The sequence below is a fragment of the Hoplias malabaricus genome, chromosome 5, assembly GCF_029633855.1.
Source record: "Hoplias malabaricus isolate fHopMal1 chromosome 5, fHopMal1.hap1, whole genome shotgun sequence".
Classification (NCBI taxonomy): Eukaryota; Metazoa; Chordata; class Actinopteri; order Characiformes; family Erythrinidae; genus Hoplias; species Hoplias malabaricus.
In genome coordinates, this window is record NC_089804.1 from 49,905,374 (window position 1) to 49,927,134 (window position 21,761).

A 21,761-nucleotide genomic window follows, 5' to 3' on the forward strand; every position below is an offset into this window, starting at 1 on the left:
TCAGTTTAGGTTAGCTATAGTGCTAGCTCAAGTCTAAAATAAGAATTTTAAAAAAGTTGTCCAGATTGCAATAATTACAAAATAATATAATTTACATCTAGTTAAATCTTAGGAAAAACATGTAATAAATCTAGCTATTGAGCTCCTAATGTTGCAAAACTTTTATTGCTATTCTGTGTGGCTATAGTGTATTTCTATGATAAAGGCTGTAGAGTGGTATATCATGCTGTCAAAAACGCTGCTAGTTTGTGAAAGATGGTTTATCACCTTTCATTAGATTGAATGTATAAACAATCGTTTTAGTTGTCACCTCACATTTTGAACAGTACAGCTAAACTTTGTACTTCTTCTGCTATGATGTTTGTGTCCTTCCTTGCAAGGAGCCAATCAGATAAAATAAGAGTAGAATTTAAAATTGAAAACCCACTACCTACAAAATGAATGAGCAAAAATTAAACAAAACAACATTTCTCCCGGACATAGGTGTTTTGATTGGTCTGGCTCATTTTCACAAGCTACCGTGTGTGTGTGTGTGTGTGTGTGTGTGTGTGAGTGTTTTATTAAACTCTTTAACACAACACTAAAGACAATACTGCTGACAAAATAGGCTATAAATCAGACTCTTGCCATTTGAAAATAGCAATAATTCAAATTCAGTTCCACATTAACTGATTAAGTGTTTAGTCGGATTGTTTCAATTACGGCACCAAACCACATGCTGGTACACTCTCAGAAAGGTACAGTTACGTTATTGTCACTAAAGGTACAAAGAGAGTAAATATACATTTAAAGGAAAAACAGATGTTTTAAAGTCCAGTTTTGTTCCCTAACAGTAAACTATATTCTCTTTTCCATTTCCATTTTCTATTTGTAAAATTTGAAATAGTGAAATAGTGTATGAGATCAACACAACTTTAAAATCTAGGGGTAATACAGAATAATGTACCGTTGTGTTCACTAACTAAAAGTAATGAATGAATAGCCTTGAGGATACCACCACAGGAATATTTTTTTTCTGAGAATGTATTATGAATAGTGATGAAGTTAAAGTATTAACAAATTAGTCACAGTATTTTTCCCCCTTCCTAGAACACAAAGAGCAAATATTCAGAGATTTGGTTTTTCAATGAACTGGGCCAAAAAACATATAACCGAAAACATACAATGAATTCACACAGCATTCAATTGTTTCAAATATTTAAAAAAAATATTATTATACAAGATGCTGTTATATATGCTAAGCTACTGTGTTTACATATCTGGTTTGTTCATTTTTCCGCATTCACCCATCTACACTTACTGTTCATTCTATCAGCTGTTTTGACCATACATGAGCCCAATGTAGTTCTAGAATTACAGGTAGTTGTTCATCTGTTGCTCTGCATGTTTTGTCTGCCCCCTTTCACCCTGTTCTTCAAATTATACCCACACACAGCAGGTATTATTTAAGTGGAGGATCATTTTCAGCACTGAAGTGACACCATCGTTGTGAGTTTTTAAGCTCCTCAGTGTCACTGCTAGATTGAGAATAGTCTACCAACCAAAAATATCCAGCCAAAAGCATCCTGTGTCCACTGATGAAGGACTAGAAAAACAACCAACACAAACTGCAGTGACAAATAAGCTACTGTTTCTGAGTTCACTAGGGGGACCAACAATATAGGTGTCTAAAACAGTGAACAGTGAGAGGTCACTGCAGCAACATTACTGTGTCTAAAAGAAGCTGAGAGAACGGACAGTGAGTTTTATGTTATGGTATGAAAATGATATGTATATGTAACCCTATGTAATTAAATACAATTTTACATCTTTTTTTAAATCTAGAAAGATTTAGAAATTCAACATTTTAGTAATTATTTATATCTGAATCAGACTGGTGCATGTCCAACCTCAGTGAACAGACAATGTATATCCGTTTCTACTGCATGTGAATAATAAAATAATCTTTCTTTGACAGTATAAATATTTCCCCATTGAAACTGTACTACATGAAACCCTGCATCTGAACATGAATTATTAACAGTTAACAGTCTTTTCTGTACACGCCACTATCCTCATGGCTTCCTTTTGTTAATGGCCTCCATCTGTGCGCTGGGCCCCAACACCCTCTGTTCTCCCTCTCCCCTGGTCTCTTTCTACCTCTCCCTCTTTTTCAGTCTTTCTCTGTCTCTCTCTCCCTCACTTCCGGAAAGGCTGCTGACAGAGGCTGGGCTGTGGGAGTGGGCAGGGAGCCAGCGGTGGCTAGAAATTTCCAGTTCCAACTGGATCTCACGGGGGTGGGGGGACTTCACACCCACATTGCAGAAGTGGGCAGTAAGAAAATTGACTTGTTAGTCGCATCTTACCATTCCCCTACACTTGACAGATTTCTCTTCCAGAAGCATGTTTAAGCTACGCTCCTTGCACTTATTTCTGTCAATGAGTGATGGCTATTCATTTTGAAATCTTTGTAGGATTTAAAATAATGCACCTTGCTTCCTTTCCTCCATTTTTTTTTTTGTGAAAAAGGCACAGACCACCACAGTTATTCTGTAATACTAGGCTATAGGTTTAAGTATAAAGAAAGACAACAATCTACCAAAATGGCTTAAGAATTCTGCTGTAAAAAAAATAACTATCATATCATCCAGAATATGATTTTAATATATTCCTTGCACAACCATAAACATTCTATACCCAATCTAGTTATTACAGCATATTTTGTAGACTCATTCTCAGTCTATCCCTAATACTGGATCTGATATAGTGATCAGAAATAACATACCGTAAAGTGCAAAATTCAGATCACCCTTCATTCATGTAATTTCCAGTCAGTACAGCTATTAAGCACAAATTCTCTCTTTTTTTCCAATTATCAGAAATATATCCAAATGTATGTAGACACCTATTTGCCGTAAAATGGTTCATACTGAAGAACTCAATATCATAACATGCTACCTTTACCACAAGTCATTCTGTTCAGTTTCTGCCCTGCTAGATTTTGCCCAGACAACAGCAAGTGCTAGGTTATATTTTTGAAACAGACTCTAGGAGCAAAAACAGTTCAGGCACGAAGTAAAATATGACAGTTTCATAGAGCAGGGCTGAAGAGTGCTGAGGTGTGTAAAAATTGCTCATGATCTACTGCATTACTCACCAAAGAGTTTCAAAAGGAGCTTCATGAAATGAATTCCCAAGGTCAAGCAGCTGCACAGAATCCTAAAATCACCAAGTGCACCAATGTACCAGGTGTTTCTATGTAGTATTCAGAGGGACAAATCAGGGTTTGTCAGGTTCCAGAAAAACAATACCTATTGATACACTATGCTAATTTTGATGGTTTGTGCTAGGCTTGTTGGTTTCTGTTTGTTCATTCATTTATCCATTTATTATTGTAACTTCTTCATCCTGTTCAGGTTCACACTGAATCACTCTGTGGGCACAAGTCCATCATAGAGCATAACATAGTTACTCACACACATACCAATGGACACTTTTGCTTTAGCAATTCACTTATCAGCATATGTTATTGGACTTTGGGAGGGAACCAACGAAGACACAGGGAGCACACAACAAACTCTTCAGAGACTGTAACCCAAGGCAGGGACTGAACCCACAAACCCTAAATGTGTGGAAACAACATTACATGTTGGGCCACATGCTGCAGTATGTAATGCTAAAGCAACAAAACCCCTTTAGACACTTACATTGCTTGTAAGTGCTTTTTCCTAGTATAGGAAAGATATCTGATCAATCTTAACAGAACATATGGACAGCTTCAGAAGAAGCTAAGCAATAAACATTTTGTACTGTTGGAAATTGATAAACATAGAAGAGACCGTTCATTCATTTTCTGCAGCTGCTTCCTCTTGTTCTGGGTCATGAAACCAAAAATCACTGGATGCAAGGCAGGAACACATCCTGGACAGGGTGCCAGTCCATCACACGGCATCACACACTCACACAGTCACACATATGAGACACATTTGAATAACCAATACACCTACCAACATAAGTTTCTTGGATTGTTGGAAGACAATCAGCATTCAGAGGGAAGAAAAAGCATTCAGAGGGAATCCACACAGACACAGGGATTGAACCCACAGCTCCAGAACCCTGGAACTGTGTGACAGCAGCAATATCTGTAACACCAACATGCTGCCAAGGCTGGCTGGAGCCATTGACCAAGGTTAAGCTGATATCAAATTATGTCAAACTTAAAAAAAGGACATTTAGATGGCATATTTGCTGGAAACGTCTAACTCTAAATGTATGCACAATTCAAAAGTCAGAGAAGTAAAATATAGCCTTCCTCACAGGAAACTTTTCAAACCATAAAAATCAACATAGCACTCAGAGCCGTGGTTCTATGCTTATGTGCAAAACGTTGACACTTGTTACAAGTATAACCACATGCAATGTCCTTGAAAATTTTAGTCAGCAACAAAAATGTTTTTCTTAGTAGCCACGATCCAAGCTACATACCACATCTCCAGAAAAGTGGGGACCCTTAGCCAAATGTAAATATAAACAGAATGCAAAGATGTGCAAATTACTTAAACCCTGGCAACAGATCAGTGACATGACTGGGTTTCAAAAGTAACTCAGAGAGTCTTTCAGAAGTAAAAAAGGAGAGGAGTGTGTCTCTTTGTGAGGCAAATATTGCAATAAGTCAAAAATCATGTTTCTGAACATAAATAGTAAAGACCTTTGGCATTTCACTATCTGTGCTACATGATACCAATAATAGATTCATTGAATCCAAATAAATCTGACCCAAAACCACTTTTGGCTGGATCATCAGGCCCTCAACTGGCACTTTATTAGAAACAGACAGGTTTCCGTAGCTGAACAAATCACTGAATGGTCTCAGAAACACTTCCAAAAACCATAATCTGTGAACACAGTTTGTCTCAGGATTTACGAACAGTAAGTTACAATTCACAAATGCGAATAAAATATATATAAACAAGATCCAGAGTTTCGCTTCATCTTCTGGGCCTGAGTACATTTAACATGGACCGAGGCAAAGTTGAAAAATGTCCCGTGGTCTGACAAATTTAAACTTGAAATTAGTTTTAGGAATCATGGATGCCTCATCTGGCATGTTATGTGAGCACAGTTCAAAAGCCAGCATCTATGATGCTATGGGGTGCATTAGTGCATGTGTCATGGTTGACTTGCCCATCAGTAATGCTGAACAATATATATAGGATTTGGAGCAACGTGTTGCCATCCAGACAACATCTTTTTCAGCAAGGCAAGGCCAACCAACATCCTGCATGGATTGCAAAAGCATGGCTTCTTAGTAAAACAGACCAACTAAACTAGTCCAGACCTGTCACATACTGAAAACAATTGGTACATAATGATATGTAAAATGGAGAACTGTTAAGCAGCTAAAATCATATTACAAACAAGAATGGGCAGTATTTTATAAGACATGTAATACGTTAATCAGTGACACATATGGAAATCTCAAAACAATGTGGCAAAAAGATTTATATTGTAATATTGATAACAATGTGAAGTTGAGAATTCTCTCCGGTGTAGTCCAAAATATTAGAAGTTAAAGGAAACTTTATCCAATATAATATTCTACACAGGTATTATTGTACGCCATCCAGATTTTATAGAATGGGCATAGCTGATAATTACCTGTGCTGGAAATTTCACGAGGGGCTACCTTTTATTATATCATATAATCTTGAAGTACTCAGTAACATATCCATTCTGGGATAAAGTTCTTGGAATCTTGGGAAAATGGTTGGGAATATTACCTCCATAACCTCTGTTTTGTTTTCTTGCGTGTAGACCAGAAAAGCCAGTATAACAAAAAAAACCAAGTTTAATTTAATAAAGGTTTGGAAAATTACAACTGCAAGGATCATATTGTATAACTGGAAGAACACTAAAACTCCTGATTTAAAAGAGTGGATTTTGAAGTTTATATTTCAAATTTCAAATTGTATATGCAACACTGACTTTGTATTTTATCATCATTATTATTACTATTATTTTGATGTCATTGTTTATACTTTTCTTTTTTCTTTGCAATTAATGGCTATATTACAAAATAGTATAGATGCTGTATCTGTTGTATATAACTAACTATAAAAAACTTAAATTACAAACAAGAATGGGAAAACATTTCACTTTAAAAACTACAATGATTGGTATCATCAGTTCCCAAATGCTGTTAAGAGATGATGCAACACAGTAGTAAACATAACCCTGCTCCATTTTTTTGTTGCTAGCTCCAAATTAAAATTTGTAAAATATTTAAAAAAGAAAAATCATAAACTTAGTTTCAACATTTAAAATTATGTCTTTGTACTACTTTCAATTAAATCTAGGGTTTACATGATTTGAACATTATTGCATTTTGTTTTTATTTACAATTTGCACAGCATCCCAACTTCTCTGGAAAAGGGGTTTGGACACAACAAATTCTCAATTTAAAAATCTTTTAGCAAGATGAGAATTCCACAGATTCTTCTAAATTTCTGCATTAATAATAGTAGGACATAAATAAAATGATTGAGAATGGTTTAATATGAAATGTGCCTTTCTTATGATTAAGCCTACCACACAGAAAGGGTGATTTAAAAACCTGCCTGATGCCTGATGGTGGTTTAACAGTAGTTTGGTAGTTTTGTGATAAGGTTTTGCCTGAAATTTGTTCATGGTTGAGAGGATGTAGTAGTGTTATTCAAACTTCTTCTGGATTATCAAAATCTACCCCATCTATTTTTGGTTGTTGCTTTCTAGACATCACTGTAGAACTTATGCTGAATTCAATTAATCTATTTCATCCAACTATGTTACTATGCAATTTTAATAACTGAATTTTTCTGGCATTCCTGAAGAATAAACATAATATACAATGATATAAGAATGTTGCCAAGGAATAAAGTTGAGATACTAAGCAAGAATAAAATAACCAAGAGCGCCCAGATGATCTATAAAGGTTATCAGTAGGTAAACAAAATATACTGATTTGCATTTGTTTTTACTTTCTCATTCTTAGCCTGTCCGTCATTGCTGATGGATACACACAGTAAAATCTATGCTAAATTTTAATTTCAATTATTCATCTTAACATTGGACACAGTAACTAATTCGTATTTAAATGCTCCAAATCCCGATTAAGGCCATATAACCCCAAACTAAGTCTGTAACAGTAGATTAAACTGGTAAATGAATAGTAGTTTTTGGTAATTAATAGAACAATCACAATTTGGGAGAAAAAATAGTCTAAGTGAAATAAGCCCTACAATAACTGATCAAGAAAAATATTACAAAACAAAACTAGCACAAATTTCACGGGAAAAAAAATGTTAGAAACTAAGTGCGTTAAGCACAATCAGGCTCTTTTTCTTATGAGACAAGTAGAAGGAATTTAAAATATGCATCATGCAAATTGCTATCTAATTACTCCTGATTAATAATGAAAGGACATTTTAATTGAGTTTTTTTTTTTTACAAGAAGTTTTTTTTTTTTGAGGCGGTCCCAGTGAATAATCCGTAAACCTAAATTGATATCATGCATCATTACTCATTCTTCACATACTGGACAAATCATAAATAAACTATGCTTTAGGTAAAGGTTATAGCACATAACATTATTTTTTCCAATATGTTCAATTCAGCAAGTAACTAAATATTTCAGACAGAACTCCATATTTAAACAGTTAGAAAATAAAATATGTAATTTGGGTTGTCTAAACTATTAAAAAAGAATATGTTCTATATGAACAGCCACTGACCTGCCACTGCTGCTGCTGGAGGTGCTGCTAACAGAGTCAGAGCTGGACGAGCGGCTGTGGGAGCCACTTGGGGAATGTGGGGGTCTTGCTGCCTGGCTTGTGAGTCTCTGTGGAGAAACATTATGTGTCTGTGAAGAGTGTGGAGAATGGCTGGGGCTGTGGCGGTAAGTCCTGTCTCCTCGCCGGCCTCTCTCTTCACGGTACATATCCCGGTGCACGACGCTGGCCAGAGTAAATGTTTCACGCACCCGTGCTTCATAGCGAGTCTCTGTGGTTTCAAAGCGACTGGGGCTCCGACTACGGGATCCATAAAAGCTAACTCCACCTCCACCTGATGTGGAGCCTCCACTTCCCACGCCAGTGGTGCTACCACTGCTTCCTCCAGCACCACTGCTGCTAGAACCAGTCCCTCCAACACCTCCAGTAACCCCTAAAGAAGCCCCTCCAGTGCTAGCACTGGATGAGCCAGTGCTGCCACCACATCCGCTCAGGGCTCGTTCCCTCAGGTCACGGTAGTAGTCTGTATCATAGTGACGTTGTCTTTCAAAACTACTGCTGCTGCCTCGCTCATGGTGTCCATAGGCACTGTGATCATAAGCACGCTCCCGACCTTCTGAAGCCCTAGGAGACATGGAGAAGGATGGAGGATGGAAGTGGGGACATGTGGAGAATGAAAGGAGAGTTAATTTGATATGTCTGTCTTCATGAGTGTCAAGTGACATGCGTTTCTAGATGAGAATAAATCATAAGATAGGCTGCAATATATAAAATGACAATGCTATAACTGGATCTATAAAAATATAGGCTCACAAACAGGGCTAACTAACTTAAAACAGGTTGGGAAAATAAATCAATTTGAGAGGTTTTCTGTTTTCTACAGCCACATTTCATAAAATTGTTAAATAAAGTGAGATATCAGGCTATGCATAAGAAGTATCATGCATTCTGTGGTGGGTCACATTCCAAGTTACACCTTGTCATTGTAATTTTTTAGGGTTCAATATAAGTGCAGTTTCTTTTTTTCTTGTCATGTAAACTGCATATCCATATAAATGTTAATGATATCACTAGCAGATGATCAGTCTTATTTTTTGGTTTTATGTTATAAAAGAGATAAAGCTCATTCCTGCTCCTAAATTTTTAAATATATTTCTAGGTTAGAAAGTCTGTCATGTTTTTGTAAAAATATGTATGATTCATTTTACAACAAATTCTTTCACCAAGGAAGCAGAGCTGAGGTCTTTTTTTTCTTCATTTTTTTAGGTGCTACTGAATTCCTGTTAAGACTATTTTCACTGTTAATGTGCAATATATGTGGGCATAATTTCAAAACATAAATTTTAATCTGGCCTAAGGTGTCTAGTATGGTGTGTTAAATTAAATAAAAATTAGCTCAGCTGGGCAAATTCAGACATTTGCAGTTGAAAGAACAAATAAACAAGCTTTAATTTTTTAAGAAAAATATATTTATGAAAATGCTAATCACATGTGCCTATAGAATTTAAGATATTGCTGGACATAGATACTGATGTTTTGAAAGAGTTTAAGAACTGGGGAGCAGAATTAAATGTTAGAAAATAACTGGAATTCTTTTGAACAAGACACTTCATTGAAAATTTTTAATTTTGTTAAACGAAAAAAGTAAGCAAATATATGGGTCAAATTTGCATCATTTTATTCATTACCTTATTAGTAATATTAATATTTTTGCATTCATCTGCTATGTGCTCTAGATCAAGGGTGTCAAACTGATTTAACGATACAAATATATTCAGCAAATATATAACAGCAAAGCCAAGTGCCTAAAAATGTGTATTTTTAAGGTTGCACCAAAGTTCTGAACAATTTGATATTCGGAGGTCAACATTTAATTCAATTCACACAAAATGTGTAAAATTTTTTAAATTATTGTCATTAATTCAGGTAAATAAAACTGACAAATTATTCTGTTTCGGAGGCCTGCTGCATCACCCTCTAAGAAAATAATTTTCCAAAATCATATTTGCTAGAATAAATAGTTAATTTATATACAGCCCAGTCATTTCATTGTGGGTGTGTAAATACATATCGCTTCTCTCCCTGCCAACGTCACTCTGACAGAGTGCATTCCCATGACTTGTTTTGATCATTTACAGGTTTCCATGAAATATGTTAAATGACAGACCCTCAGAAGAGATTGAGGGCTAGTTTAAATTTTCATATTTTTCTTAACAATTTAATAATTTCACATCTTTAGATGCTTGGCCCTTACCAGGACACTGCACTTTAAAATGTAGCGTTTTTATACACACTTGATTCAGCTCATCAAATTAACAATGTCATACTGAGCTAAGCAGCAAGGACTTATTTTGGTCAATGATAGAAAACGTGTGCAGAGCTGCTATCCAGAATGAATTCAGTTTGACAGCCATGGTTTAGAAGCACATCAGTTAGCTGGTGTTAATCTTATATAACTAGATTTGAGAAATATTTGTAATCTCATGTAGCAATGCACTATATGTCCAAATGTCTGCAGGAGTTTTTTCATTCAATATTTCCTTCAAAAATAAGGGTATTAAAGGGCATTTTGTCCCAGTTTGCTTCATTATCATCTGCTCTTCACACTAGATACTGAAACATTTCTGTAAAGCTGTAATGGCAATCAGCCATGAAAAGTGTGGCCAAGCACTGATGTTGGATGATTAGTTCTGGACCTCAAAAGCAACCCAAGCCATCCTAAAGGTACTGGATGTTTCTTCAGCACTCCAGAAAATGGTTCCCTCCTCTACAGCCCAATGAATTATACCCCTAAAGTCCATACTTGGCATTTGGCATGACTTAGACATATGCAGCTGCTCAATAGCATCCCATTTTATTTCTTGCGTTCTGCGGATATTGCACAATCTGCATGTGCACAAATGTGCATAGTCAGCTGTGCATTAAGCCTTAATTGGTATATATATGTATATATATATTATATGTGTAACAATACAATCCATAATCCACTGTTTCTATGTCATTGCTGAGGTTAGTAATGACTGAAGCTGAGTTCAATGCCAAAATTAACAGAATGTCATTTGTCATGTTTTTGAGCTGCAATATCTCAGCTACAATGCAATGTTCCACCCCTAATTTCAATATTTTTTCTATATAATCTGCATCTCATTTCTTGATACATATAAGGGGAGTTTCGTTCAATCTCACGACATATTTAACAGGTGAAATGCATATAAATTTCAAGAATACACTTTGTATATAATCATCAATTAATTTCAGATGTTTACAAATATTTAAACATTTTGACAGTTCTCAAAATGTTATGTACATTAAAATTATGTATGTTAACATTACCACTATTCTGTTTCTCTATTAAGCAACCTGTCAGACTAAAAGGTTATTTTGGGCATTTTTAAATCACTATACCTTATCTTTGTGGAGGTTTCAACTTATGTGTAACAACTGTTATGACTTGAAATATTAAATTATAATAAAAGGCTTATTGGAAATTGAATCTGTTCGCATAAAACATTTTAGACATAACATCTGATCTCAATGTGTAACTTGACTGTGAGCAGCACTTAGAGCACAAACTTCACTCTTGCAATTAAAAACAAACTCACAAATATAGGTGACACATTGTACCACTTAACACTCCACAGCTCATTTGCCCTCTGCTCCATTCATATATGTGTCCTACCATTTAACAAACAAAAAATTGAATACATTTTACATTTTTGTGCATGGGAGAACAGAAAGGCAAAGAGCCAGGGAGTGTGACAGAGTGAGAGTAAAGAAAGGGAAAGAATAGTGAGTAGCCAACAGCTATCAAAACAGCCTGTTTAACAGCTACAATCGTTAGTGGGAGATGGAAAAAAAGACAGGGGGATCAAACTAGGGGTTAAAGAACGGCTAGTATACACAGGGCAGAACATACCAACCTTTTCAGACAGCGGTAACCCGACCTACAATTCCAAATATAATTTAGGGAGACAGAAGTTTGTGAGCAAAAAATAAAAAGTTCAAAATGCAGAATGTTTCTAAAAATGGTAGAAAAAAAACTGAAGGGGTAATCCTTTTCTCTGGGCTGGTTTAAGAGCAGATCCAGAAACACTCCAAAAAAAGTCACAATCCGGGAAATATATGGAGACAAAAAGGTCTAAGATAAGTCCAATGAATGTCTCAAAAGTAATAAATCCACAATGTAAAACATTTGACACCTCTGTCCAGGTTGGGTCTCTGACATCTCTGGATTCAAGGACAGCATATCTTTAACTCATTCTTCATGATGTCTCAGTCTAAAAAATACTAATAGTAAAAAAAAAATCACCAAAGTCCTTTGAAATGTTCACTCCAGTAAGGATATCCGCAAGTTTGAAACAATGGTTCACATTCCAGAAATCATGTGAGGGCTGGAATACCAAGAGTAACAAAAAATGTAAAAATTGAAGTCCATTTCTCAAAAATTATTAGTTGGGTTTACTAATCCCATGGCAATTTCCAGCTAGTAGCTTGTATATATGTAAGTAAATAATCCACTGCCAGAAGGACCAGTCCATTAGGTGACATGGGAAGGCATCCTTTCATTGCTTTGGTTCTTTTCCTCTGAATGTAGTATCCATAGACATTAGTAGCTCTAAATCCAGTAAGAGATTGATAATCCATTGGACTGTTTGAAATTCCAGGGTAAATGTGTCATCTTCAGCCCCGGTGTAAACCCATACCTCCATCTTCAATCTGATTTGGTGATCCAAAAATAGTGATGTTCATCTTCCTGAGGGAGTTGGTTGGACAATATTCTCCTCTAAATCCAATACTCCTTCATTATTTGGTGAATTTCAGCAAAAAAATAACAAAGCAGAAATAAAATGAAAATGGTCTGAAAATAAATAATGAAGAAATAAAGAGGATTGCTCACTTTTTCTGTCAGTTTCTGCCATGATGATCAATGGCAGAAGTCTCCCAAGTAATTAATGGCAGGACTCTAATACCACATATGATTCCAAAGGGGAAAAAAAAGGAAAAAAAAAGAAAAAGAAAAAAAAACCCAATACCTCTGCAGTGATAGAATATCCTCGCGTCATTAATCCAATGTGAATAATCATCCAGTGAATATCATCCAGAAAGTCCAGAGAAAGGAATGGCTTATGGATCGCCCGTTTTTCTTTTTTTTCCTTTAATCCAATTACCAATTAACATGTCATAACTGAATACCACAATTACCGCGATATAGTGAAAAACAAAAATAGTAAGACATTAATCCACCATGGACAGTACTGTACTCCAGATCAGGGCAATCCCGGGCAACAAAAACCAGACTCTCTCCTTGCTTCCAGAAATCCCAGGATATTACGATATCCAAAACATGCCCTTTGATTCTCTTCACTGTGATATCCAACTGAGAGGCTTATGATTTGGAGAGAATCCTTTTTGAGAGGTACACTAAACACCACATATTTAGAATGAGTGTTTAACATTCTTAGATGGCTAAATACTGCCTACAAATATGAGCTTTAGAGCTCTACAGTCAGTAGTGTTTGCTAAGTGTATTCTCTCCAGAATGATAATTTAATTTCCTTGCACTGCATTTTCATTAATATTAATGAGATAAAATGCTTGGAAGGGAGAGATGAGTTACAAAAAAACAAATGGTCCCCTAGCCTTCAGAGAAACTATGTCCACTTACCCGTCTAGTCTGCGTTCATAGCGTCCCTCTCTGCTGTGAAGTGATGCAGGGGTCCCATACACTGGGGCCCCTGCCCCCCTTGTGAACCCCGATACATCCCGCCCACGAGTAGCTATGGACAGGCTATCGTCCAGGCCTCGAGCAGCTGTGGGGATAGTCCCTGGTTCATTGTAATCGGTACGCAGGTCCCTGTCCCCCATCTTGTTGATTGAATTGTGAGCCTTCTGAGCACTCTTAATGTCCACGAAGTCCACAAAGGCAGCAACTCCACCTTCTGATCCACGCTTGGGAAGAACCTTAACACTCTCCACACGTCCATACCTATTAAAAGAAAAGCAAGAGACATTACTCTAAAGGAAAATTAAACCATTTCCCTCATTTCCAGAAAATGTGGGACATTTTGTAAAATGCATAAATATATAAATAATACGTAAAATGCATAAATGCAAAATATGTTTCTACTGTCCTTTGGACCATCTGAGATTTTTGTCTTTCTTCTTGTGTAACCTAATTTCAGCTTGCATTTCTTAATGTAACATTGGACTGTGTCATTTGACAAGGATTTTCCAAAGTGTTCCCAAACTCAGTTGGCTATAATTATCCTGATCTCATGCCATGCTGTCTGAGGGCTCAAAGGTAATGCACTTCAACAGTGTTGCCCTACACAAACAGATATTTGTCACAAAGTAGTGAGCCACAGCCCATCTTTGCTTCCAAATAGTAAGCCTTTGGTACAAGCTCCTTTTCGACCCAATCATGACACCCTCACATGTTACCAGCTCACCTGCTAATTATGGAATATTTTAAGATTCAAACAAATGTTGAATTCTGTAACATTTTCACTCTTATTTTGACTTTGTTTCAACTTTTTGTGGCAGGGATCAAATTTATGTATTTTTTTTTATATTTACAAAATAATAATGGGGCAGCCATATCCCGATGATTAGAGGAGCGGGCTTTGGACTGGAAGGTCACAATTGAATAAAATTTCAAAAGAATAAACACATCACAGCTTCTGATTTAACCACTTATTTTTAATGTCCCAACTTTTCTAGAACTGGAGTTTGTGATTAATTAGGTCAAATGAGTCTATCTCTTCATATTATGACCTGTAATATTTTTATTTTTAAATATATTTAAACATTTCTCTTGATCAAGGAATTTTAATGGTGTTGAACTTATTGGAGACCTAAACTGCAATTGGGACATTCCTAATGTAGTTGCAACAGAATGTACATTATAGAATGCACAAAGTACAAAATTCACTTTTCTAAATTTGTCCTCTAGTATTTTCTCTTTTAGAATTAGATGGATTGATTTATTTGAGTAGGGGAAAGTGACTGTAGCTTTATTGTAACTTATTGTAGCTGTTTTCTAATCCTTGGTTTTCAATTAATGAAGTTAATTTGAAGTTAAGTTTTAACTTAATTAGTTAAAAATTTACACACTGATCATCAGCCTAAAACCAAAAACAGGAAACATGATGATGACCTACCTTTATTGACCTACATTTCTCTCCAATTTATCAATTCCAGTTGTTAATTAGGTCAATCTCTAAGGCTGTGAAGGCCTTATATTATTCATATAGCTCCTAACTCAACATAATTGGAAAATGAATTCAATAGCATTATATGTAATATCAGAAAAACACACTGAAAAAAGGGCTTTCCTAAGTAGTAGAGGAGAGGGAGACATGTCATACATCAACAGTGCTCTCTCTAACTTCCAGCCTCAGATGCCTGTGGCCTCATGGGAGAACTTGCACTATTTTAGTGATAGGGCCACAAGTAAAACTCTTAAAGTCGATATAATGTAACACTGTTTAAATAATATTCCTTCTTGAATAGGTAAATGGTTGATTTTGCAACTGTTGTGGTAACCATTGAGTTAGAATACTATCATATCATTCTTTTATTTTTATCTAATTATCTCAGTAAACACTGAAGTAATTTAATGTTTCTTGTTAAATGTCATGCAAAAGAGGACAAATACATATATACATACATACATTTCCAAAATGGAACAACTAAAGATGTCTTTTTGTATGTGCAAATGTAAAAAGCAAGAGATGTAGGCTACCTATTTGTAAACTCTTAACTCCATATATCATGTAACTTTGCATAGCTGTAGGTTAGAATTGCCTCAGGCACTCAAAGACTGCAAACATACAACTGCAAAAACAGGTAATAGTTGTCTCAGGAAGGAGAGATAGTGAATGAATGATATGTAAACACTTAAAATAGATGATGTTACACACTGATCATCAGAGCCAAAAACCAAAAACAGGAAACATGATGATGTCCAAAAAGCATATAGTTTTTCAGACCACCTCAGCCTAATGTAGAATTTCAATTATGAAAAAGGAATAAAACACCACTAATCTAGTGTAATGAGTATAAATTACTTGAAAGTCTCAGAGGGAGATCGAGGAAGCAGTATAATTTCAGACCGAGAGCAATTTGCATTAGGGTATCCCTTTCACTTCTGTGACCTTACCAGCAATGCAAGATTAATACCATGCAGACACTATACTGCACAGGGCACAGATAAGTCAACATTTATTTTATTTCCAGTCAAAATGGACATTTTACTACCTTTTAGGTTTCCAAAAAATAGTCTTCGATTTATTTTCCAAACCTCCAAAGTTTAGTCTTAGAAGTTATGTGCATTTTCAGCTTCTCACAATCCAAGTAATTCTAAACACATTCAATGATTTTGAAGCCTGAATTCTGGTGTGGCCAATTAATTGTTCTGAAAAAAGAGGAAAAAATGAAAATAATGAACAGCATTGTTAGTCTTTTTCTCAGGTTTTTGACATTTATACAACCATTCAGACTCACAGATATTTAAGGAAAATATATTTTATATATATTATTTTCCCTTTTACTTAAAAATACACCCAGAGACATACTGATGTTATGTAATAACTTTAGTTATTTAACTTCTAGCACTGATCAAGGTATCTGCCTGCTCTCAACACTGGCAGATTTTAAGTCTTCTTAACTGAGGGATGATAGCCTTTCTGGAAAGATAAGGTTTGAACAATCTGAAGGAAATATCTACTTGTTAAATCTTTTCTTGAAACTTGTTGTGACAATGTTGTTAACATTTTGTACATTGCAGTCTTTCAAATTGTGATCTGAATATTTATTTAAAAAAAAAAAAGTTTTTCAACCCTGTCGGCAGGTTTTTGATCAAAGGAAGCAGAAGAACAGCTGTTTAAATTTGTTTAACTAATTCAACTGTCTTCAAACCATTGATCATGTGCTCCTGCCTTGGTGAAATTAAAAGTTGCTTTGGTCTTTTGTAGATAAAACTGGACACCCTTTAAATCTAAGTCAATACATTGGAAGGTGGTTTGCATCATGAATTTCTGTGAATCTACCAGCTGTCAGGGTGAACTCAGTGTGTTCACATGCAATTGCATTTAATGAACCTTTGCTTTAAAACGTCCCTTTTGCTCATACCGTTTGGCTATGTGTTTACCTGTAGGGCATATTTACTACACACTGGTCCAAGGTATAATTAGGTCTTAATAAACTTGAATAAACTAGCCTTAGTTTTAGAATGCAACTATATTGGCTCTCCGGCCAGTTAACCTCGATATTCGCCCATTTAACAGCAACTGTGATATGTGTAACATTAATGTGTAGCATTAAATTAGTCTTACGAAAATCTTATTGACCCCATTATGAGAAATAAACCCACGTAAACTGTATCCATGCTGCCACAGCTGAACTATGCTAACGTTAGCTGGCTAAATTCGCCTGTTATTACTGCTGGTCAGGCGGCCTTTGCTGATCTGTCATATGAGATTTGACACATAGGTTTTAAACAACATCTCCGAGTCAAAGGACTGAATCACGGGATTACAAGCATCTGTCGTTTGAGAAATAAGAGGCGACTTGGCTTGTTAGCTTGGCGGCTAAACAGTGGGGCTCAGCCTCAAACGGCTCGATGCTCCCTACGAAGTGCGCTGTGCAAATCATAGTATACCGGCTTTTACACTCAAAATGTGCCTTGCATGTCCTATAAGAAGCTATATGTATTTCGTCATATGCTCAAACTAACATCTGTTGCACTGTTCTGTGTGTAGAAATCATATTTAACGCCACAAGTCTGTGCACTCTGTCAGGGGCTATGAGCCGTATGAGACTCAGTCCATGTTTTTAGCCAGTGTTACTGGCTTCTCTGCAGGGCTGGCTGCTCATAGATATGGCGATTCTACTGACATTTTTCGCTCCCTGAAAAACGTGTTTATTTCAGACCAGCATGCTGATTAACTCGCAAGCAGACTGTTTACTCCAAAGCTGACCGTGGCCAGAAAACAGCAAAGGGCTCTGTAAACTGAATGCAGTGTATCTATATATAATAAAGATAAACAGATATTTGCATACCAAATTTTCACCCAGAAAAGCACAGTGGATGTGTTGTTGTTTGTTTTTAATCAGTATTAACCTTACCATTACCCATCGACTTGCTGAAGCGATGATTCAGCTTTGCAGAAATAAAAAAAAAATACACGTAATAAAAATAATAATACAAATAATTAAAACTCACCGTTTGAAGTGCTCGATAATTTTCTCTTCTCGCACATTTTCAGGTAAATTCCCCACCCATAAGTGTCTGGTTTCCCGGACCATACTGCGCATCTATGTCGCCCAATCATGCAGATGATTTTATGAGGATAAATCCCAACCGACTGAGTATGTGTTTATAGGTAAAGGAAAGCTGAAGAACGAGAATAAAACGTGTTGAAAGCTCACCGCCCTCTCTCTCTCCCTCTCTCTCTCTCTCTCTCTCTCTCTCTCTCTCTCTCTCTCTGTCTGTCTTTTTCTCTCTCTCTTTCTCTCTCTCTCTCTCGCTCTCTCTCTGACTGGGGGAGATCCTCGCTGCTGTCGAGGAGCGCGCGCTGTTTCTTCTGGAAGGGGACGCGCGCACTGTGTGCTGCCAGGACAGGAAAAAAATGGGTGCAGTAGAGACTGCTGCGGCAGCTGGACCGCACATATAACAATAATTACATAAAAATATAATAACAACAACAATAATAGCAGTTTGTTGTATAGCCCAAACTGGAATCTAGGTCGGACGTTGACATTGTTCATATTTATTGGCCAAATACAGTAGTAGCAGCAGTAATAGTAGTAGTAATACCTTAAGTTAAACGTGGTTTTATTATTTACGTATGTGCAAATCATGCCCTGCACGTTAAACTGCAGGATATTGTGCATCCAACTGGTAGAAGTAATGAGCATTTTGTTGCATACTTTTTTGTTTTGTTTTGTAATTATAACAGTAATAACCACAATAACAATCTGCTGCAGGGAATTTGTCTAAACATGGTGTGTTGGGTTTTAATTAAAATGGAGGAAACTATGGTAATATGGATATTTTAGCTTATTATTTATCCAGGTACCAGAAACAAAGAGCAGTATTTTGCAGCCAACACTGTATATACTATAGCCATGTTTTTCTTACTAGACAGCAATAGTAAACATTGAATAACAATAAACAACAAAAATATATATTTATATGTAAAATATTAAATTAATATTTTAAATAAATATATAAATAAAATTGTTTTTATATAATTATTAAGCATAGGAATTGTATAATTGATTTTTCAAATATATATTTGCACACAACTGAACCATAATAGTTCTATACTACTCCATAATAGCTGTTCTATACCTGGGAAATCACACTGTTACACCAACTCTTAACAAAATGTACTTTTATATCTGTTTATATCTGTAAGTTGCTCAGGATAAAAGCATATGGCCAAATGCCATAAATATTATATATATATATATATATATATGTAATCAGATGGTATGTAAAAAGCAGTTTGCAAGCAAGGTTGCGTATCATTTTTCAAAAATGCATTAGTGTTTCAAAAGTGAGCTGCTCGTAGGACAATGATACAAAATCTAAATTTAGCAAAAACCTCACCCCTTTTTTCACAAAAAAGAAAATAAAAATGATTCAAATGGTTAAAGGAAGGACATTGGAAAATTAAACATGACTCAAACAAGACAAGTGGTTTCACATGGACAAAATGTGTTACATCAGCAAAATTGAGTCAATTTACTCTTTTAATTTATTTATTTTGCAAGAGCTTTGTTTTTATTTACGTGACACTACTGACACATTTGAATGTTATTTCAAAACACAATTTACATAACCATGGTTGTTCTGGTCTTTCTGCACCATCCAGTTCATAGACAGGATTTAATAGTGAGAATACAATGCCCATTTTGGAGCTGAAGTTGATTTGTCTGTGATGCAAAAATTGATTAAAAACACAATAAAGGCACCATATATTCTGATAAAATGAAGCTTTTTTGTGGTATGTGTATTACACTGACATCAGCACATAGATCAGATCAGGCCCCAAGAGACTTAGACTGTGAAAATTCATCTACGTTATATGGACACAACATGCAGTTAAAGAAACATTTTATGCAACAATAGATTTTTTTTGGTGCAGTGAGATAAATCACTATTGTTTTCTACTGACTGTGAGAATGAGAAGTGAGTCACAAATTAAGTACAATTAACACAATGGGTTACTTATATGTTCATACACATATGGGAGAAAAATGCATAAATATCACATCATTTATGTGCATATAATAAAAAATATGTATAACATTATTGCTTAAGAAAATGTATTGCTTGAAATATATTTCATAAATAAAAATATATTGGAAATGTATTTTCCAAATAGGCATGGATTTCATTTAATAAATAAAAAGATGCTTTTTTATTTTTAATTATACCTTCAAAAAATGTGTTTCTGTGGATCTGCGCGCTAATACTGGAAACAATTACCATTATTTCATCCTTCAGTTCACACACAGGCTCTGAAACAGCTGTGGTGGTGGGGGGGTTATCCGAACGGCGCATGCGTCAACATGCGGCAAAACCCAACACCGCAGTGGGTGAAGTACGCGTGCGCACGGCGCGCCCCCGGCCAGCTTCGACAAAGAGCGATTAGCGTTCTGCGGAGCGGAGGAACGTTCTGGAAAAAAACCCGACCTGGAAAAGCGAGTCGAACCAGCCGTAAACAGCACAAATTACATAGAATACAACCAAATCTACCACAGGACTGTGTGCTGAGGATTATCTGGATCTACAAATGCTTGGAAGAAAACAAATAAAGCTGTTATTTTCTTTCTACACAGGGCTTTTGGGACTGGATAACATCCAATTGTTTTGGAAATACAAATCTAGTCTACAGCCGCTTTTTGTTTTGATATTTTTGGCCTTATCAAGGTAGACGACAACTTATTCAGCAAATTCAGTAGAATATTATCCTGGATTATGCTGGACCACAGTTCTGATCTCCCATAAAAGCCTCAACAGACGGAAAAACCACGGATGTATCTGAGAAATTATTACTGAAAATAGCTCAGGCTTCCACCCATTTATGCCAAGTTAGGATTCCTGTCAGACAGCATAAAAAAGTCTAAAATTAACGATACTTAAGTCACATTGTGCTGTGCCTTATACATAGACCAATGACTACGAAGATGACTCTGTTCTATTCGTTTATTTTGCGTTCTACATTTAATGGCAACGTTAAACTCTAGTTGGTACACTAAGGTAACGTTACCTTAAACTGTCATCAGTGGGTTTTAAGTAAAATGAAGGCTAGTGGGTCTATACAGAGAACTGTATTGCATAACTATTAAAATAACGATTTAAAGTGATATCAAGTCATAGGACCCTTTCTGCTATGTTTAAACTTAAACTAGTTAAGAACGAAAAAAACTGGACAAAGAAGCTGGCAAATAACTTGACACCAGTCACCACTGTTTATGGCTGTTGTCTTTGCTGTGATAAGACTGTGCTGAATGCGGTGCTTAGAAACAAACGTGACTTCTTTAAAAGCTGCAGATTATATTATGCCATCAGGAACCCTCAGTAACATCCACATTTGCTTTTTGCCCTAGTCCACAGCAACAGTCAAAAGGAGTTTCTGAAATATGACGCCATTTTGAACGTGATCCCACATACCATTGTCGATAAGAGAACAATTAGGTGCAGACAGCAGCAGCCATTTTGTGTTTACAGAAAAATGTGATGTCCTCCTCACTAATGAGATGCTTTTCCAGAAGCATGCACACTATGCATTGATGCAAAATAAAATGCACTGTAATGCCTATTTCTGCAGATGTGTTGTGTCTAAATCTGATAAATAGACTAGGCTACATGCTGTAACTCTTCTGAGAAAAGACCACAAGAACCTACAGATTTAACTTTATGGATACCACTAAAGACCAGTGTATTTTCCTTTAGTAAACCATCAAAGATGTTTAGAACATGTTAGTTCAAAGATATTCTAG

The 21,761-nt window shown here is 35.9% G+C and overlaps 1 protein-coding gene across 1 annotated transcript in view; it reads right to left on the minus strand.

Moving 5' to 3' along the window:
* The window catches only part of spen (spen family transcriptional repressor), a 35,057-nt gene extending 16,986 nt beyond the window's left edge, over positions 1–18,071 (minus strand). Inside the window, exons 1-3 of the mRNA XM_066671338.1 lie at positions 17,971–18,071; positions 13,411–13,731; positions 7,749–8,369 (exon numbers count right to left, since the gene is read on the minus strand). Of these exons, the coding sequence (XP_066527435.1) occupies positions 7,749–8,369; positions 13,411–13,731; positions 17,971–18,062 (1,034 nt within the window). The 5' untranslated portion in view covers positions 18,063–18,071. The remainder of the gene's footprint in view (positions 1–7,748; positions 8,370–13,410; positions 13,732–17,970) is intronic.
* Between the last annotated feature and the right edge of the window lie 3,690 nt (positions 18,072–21,761).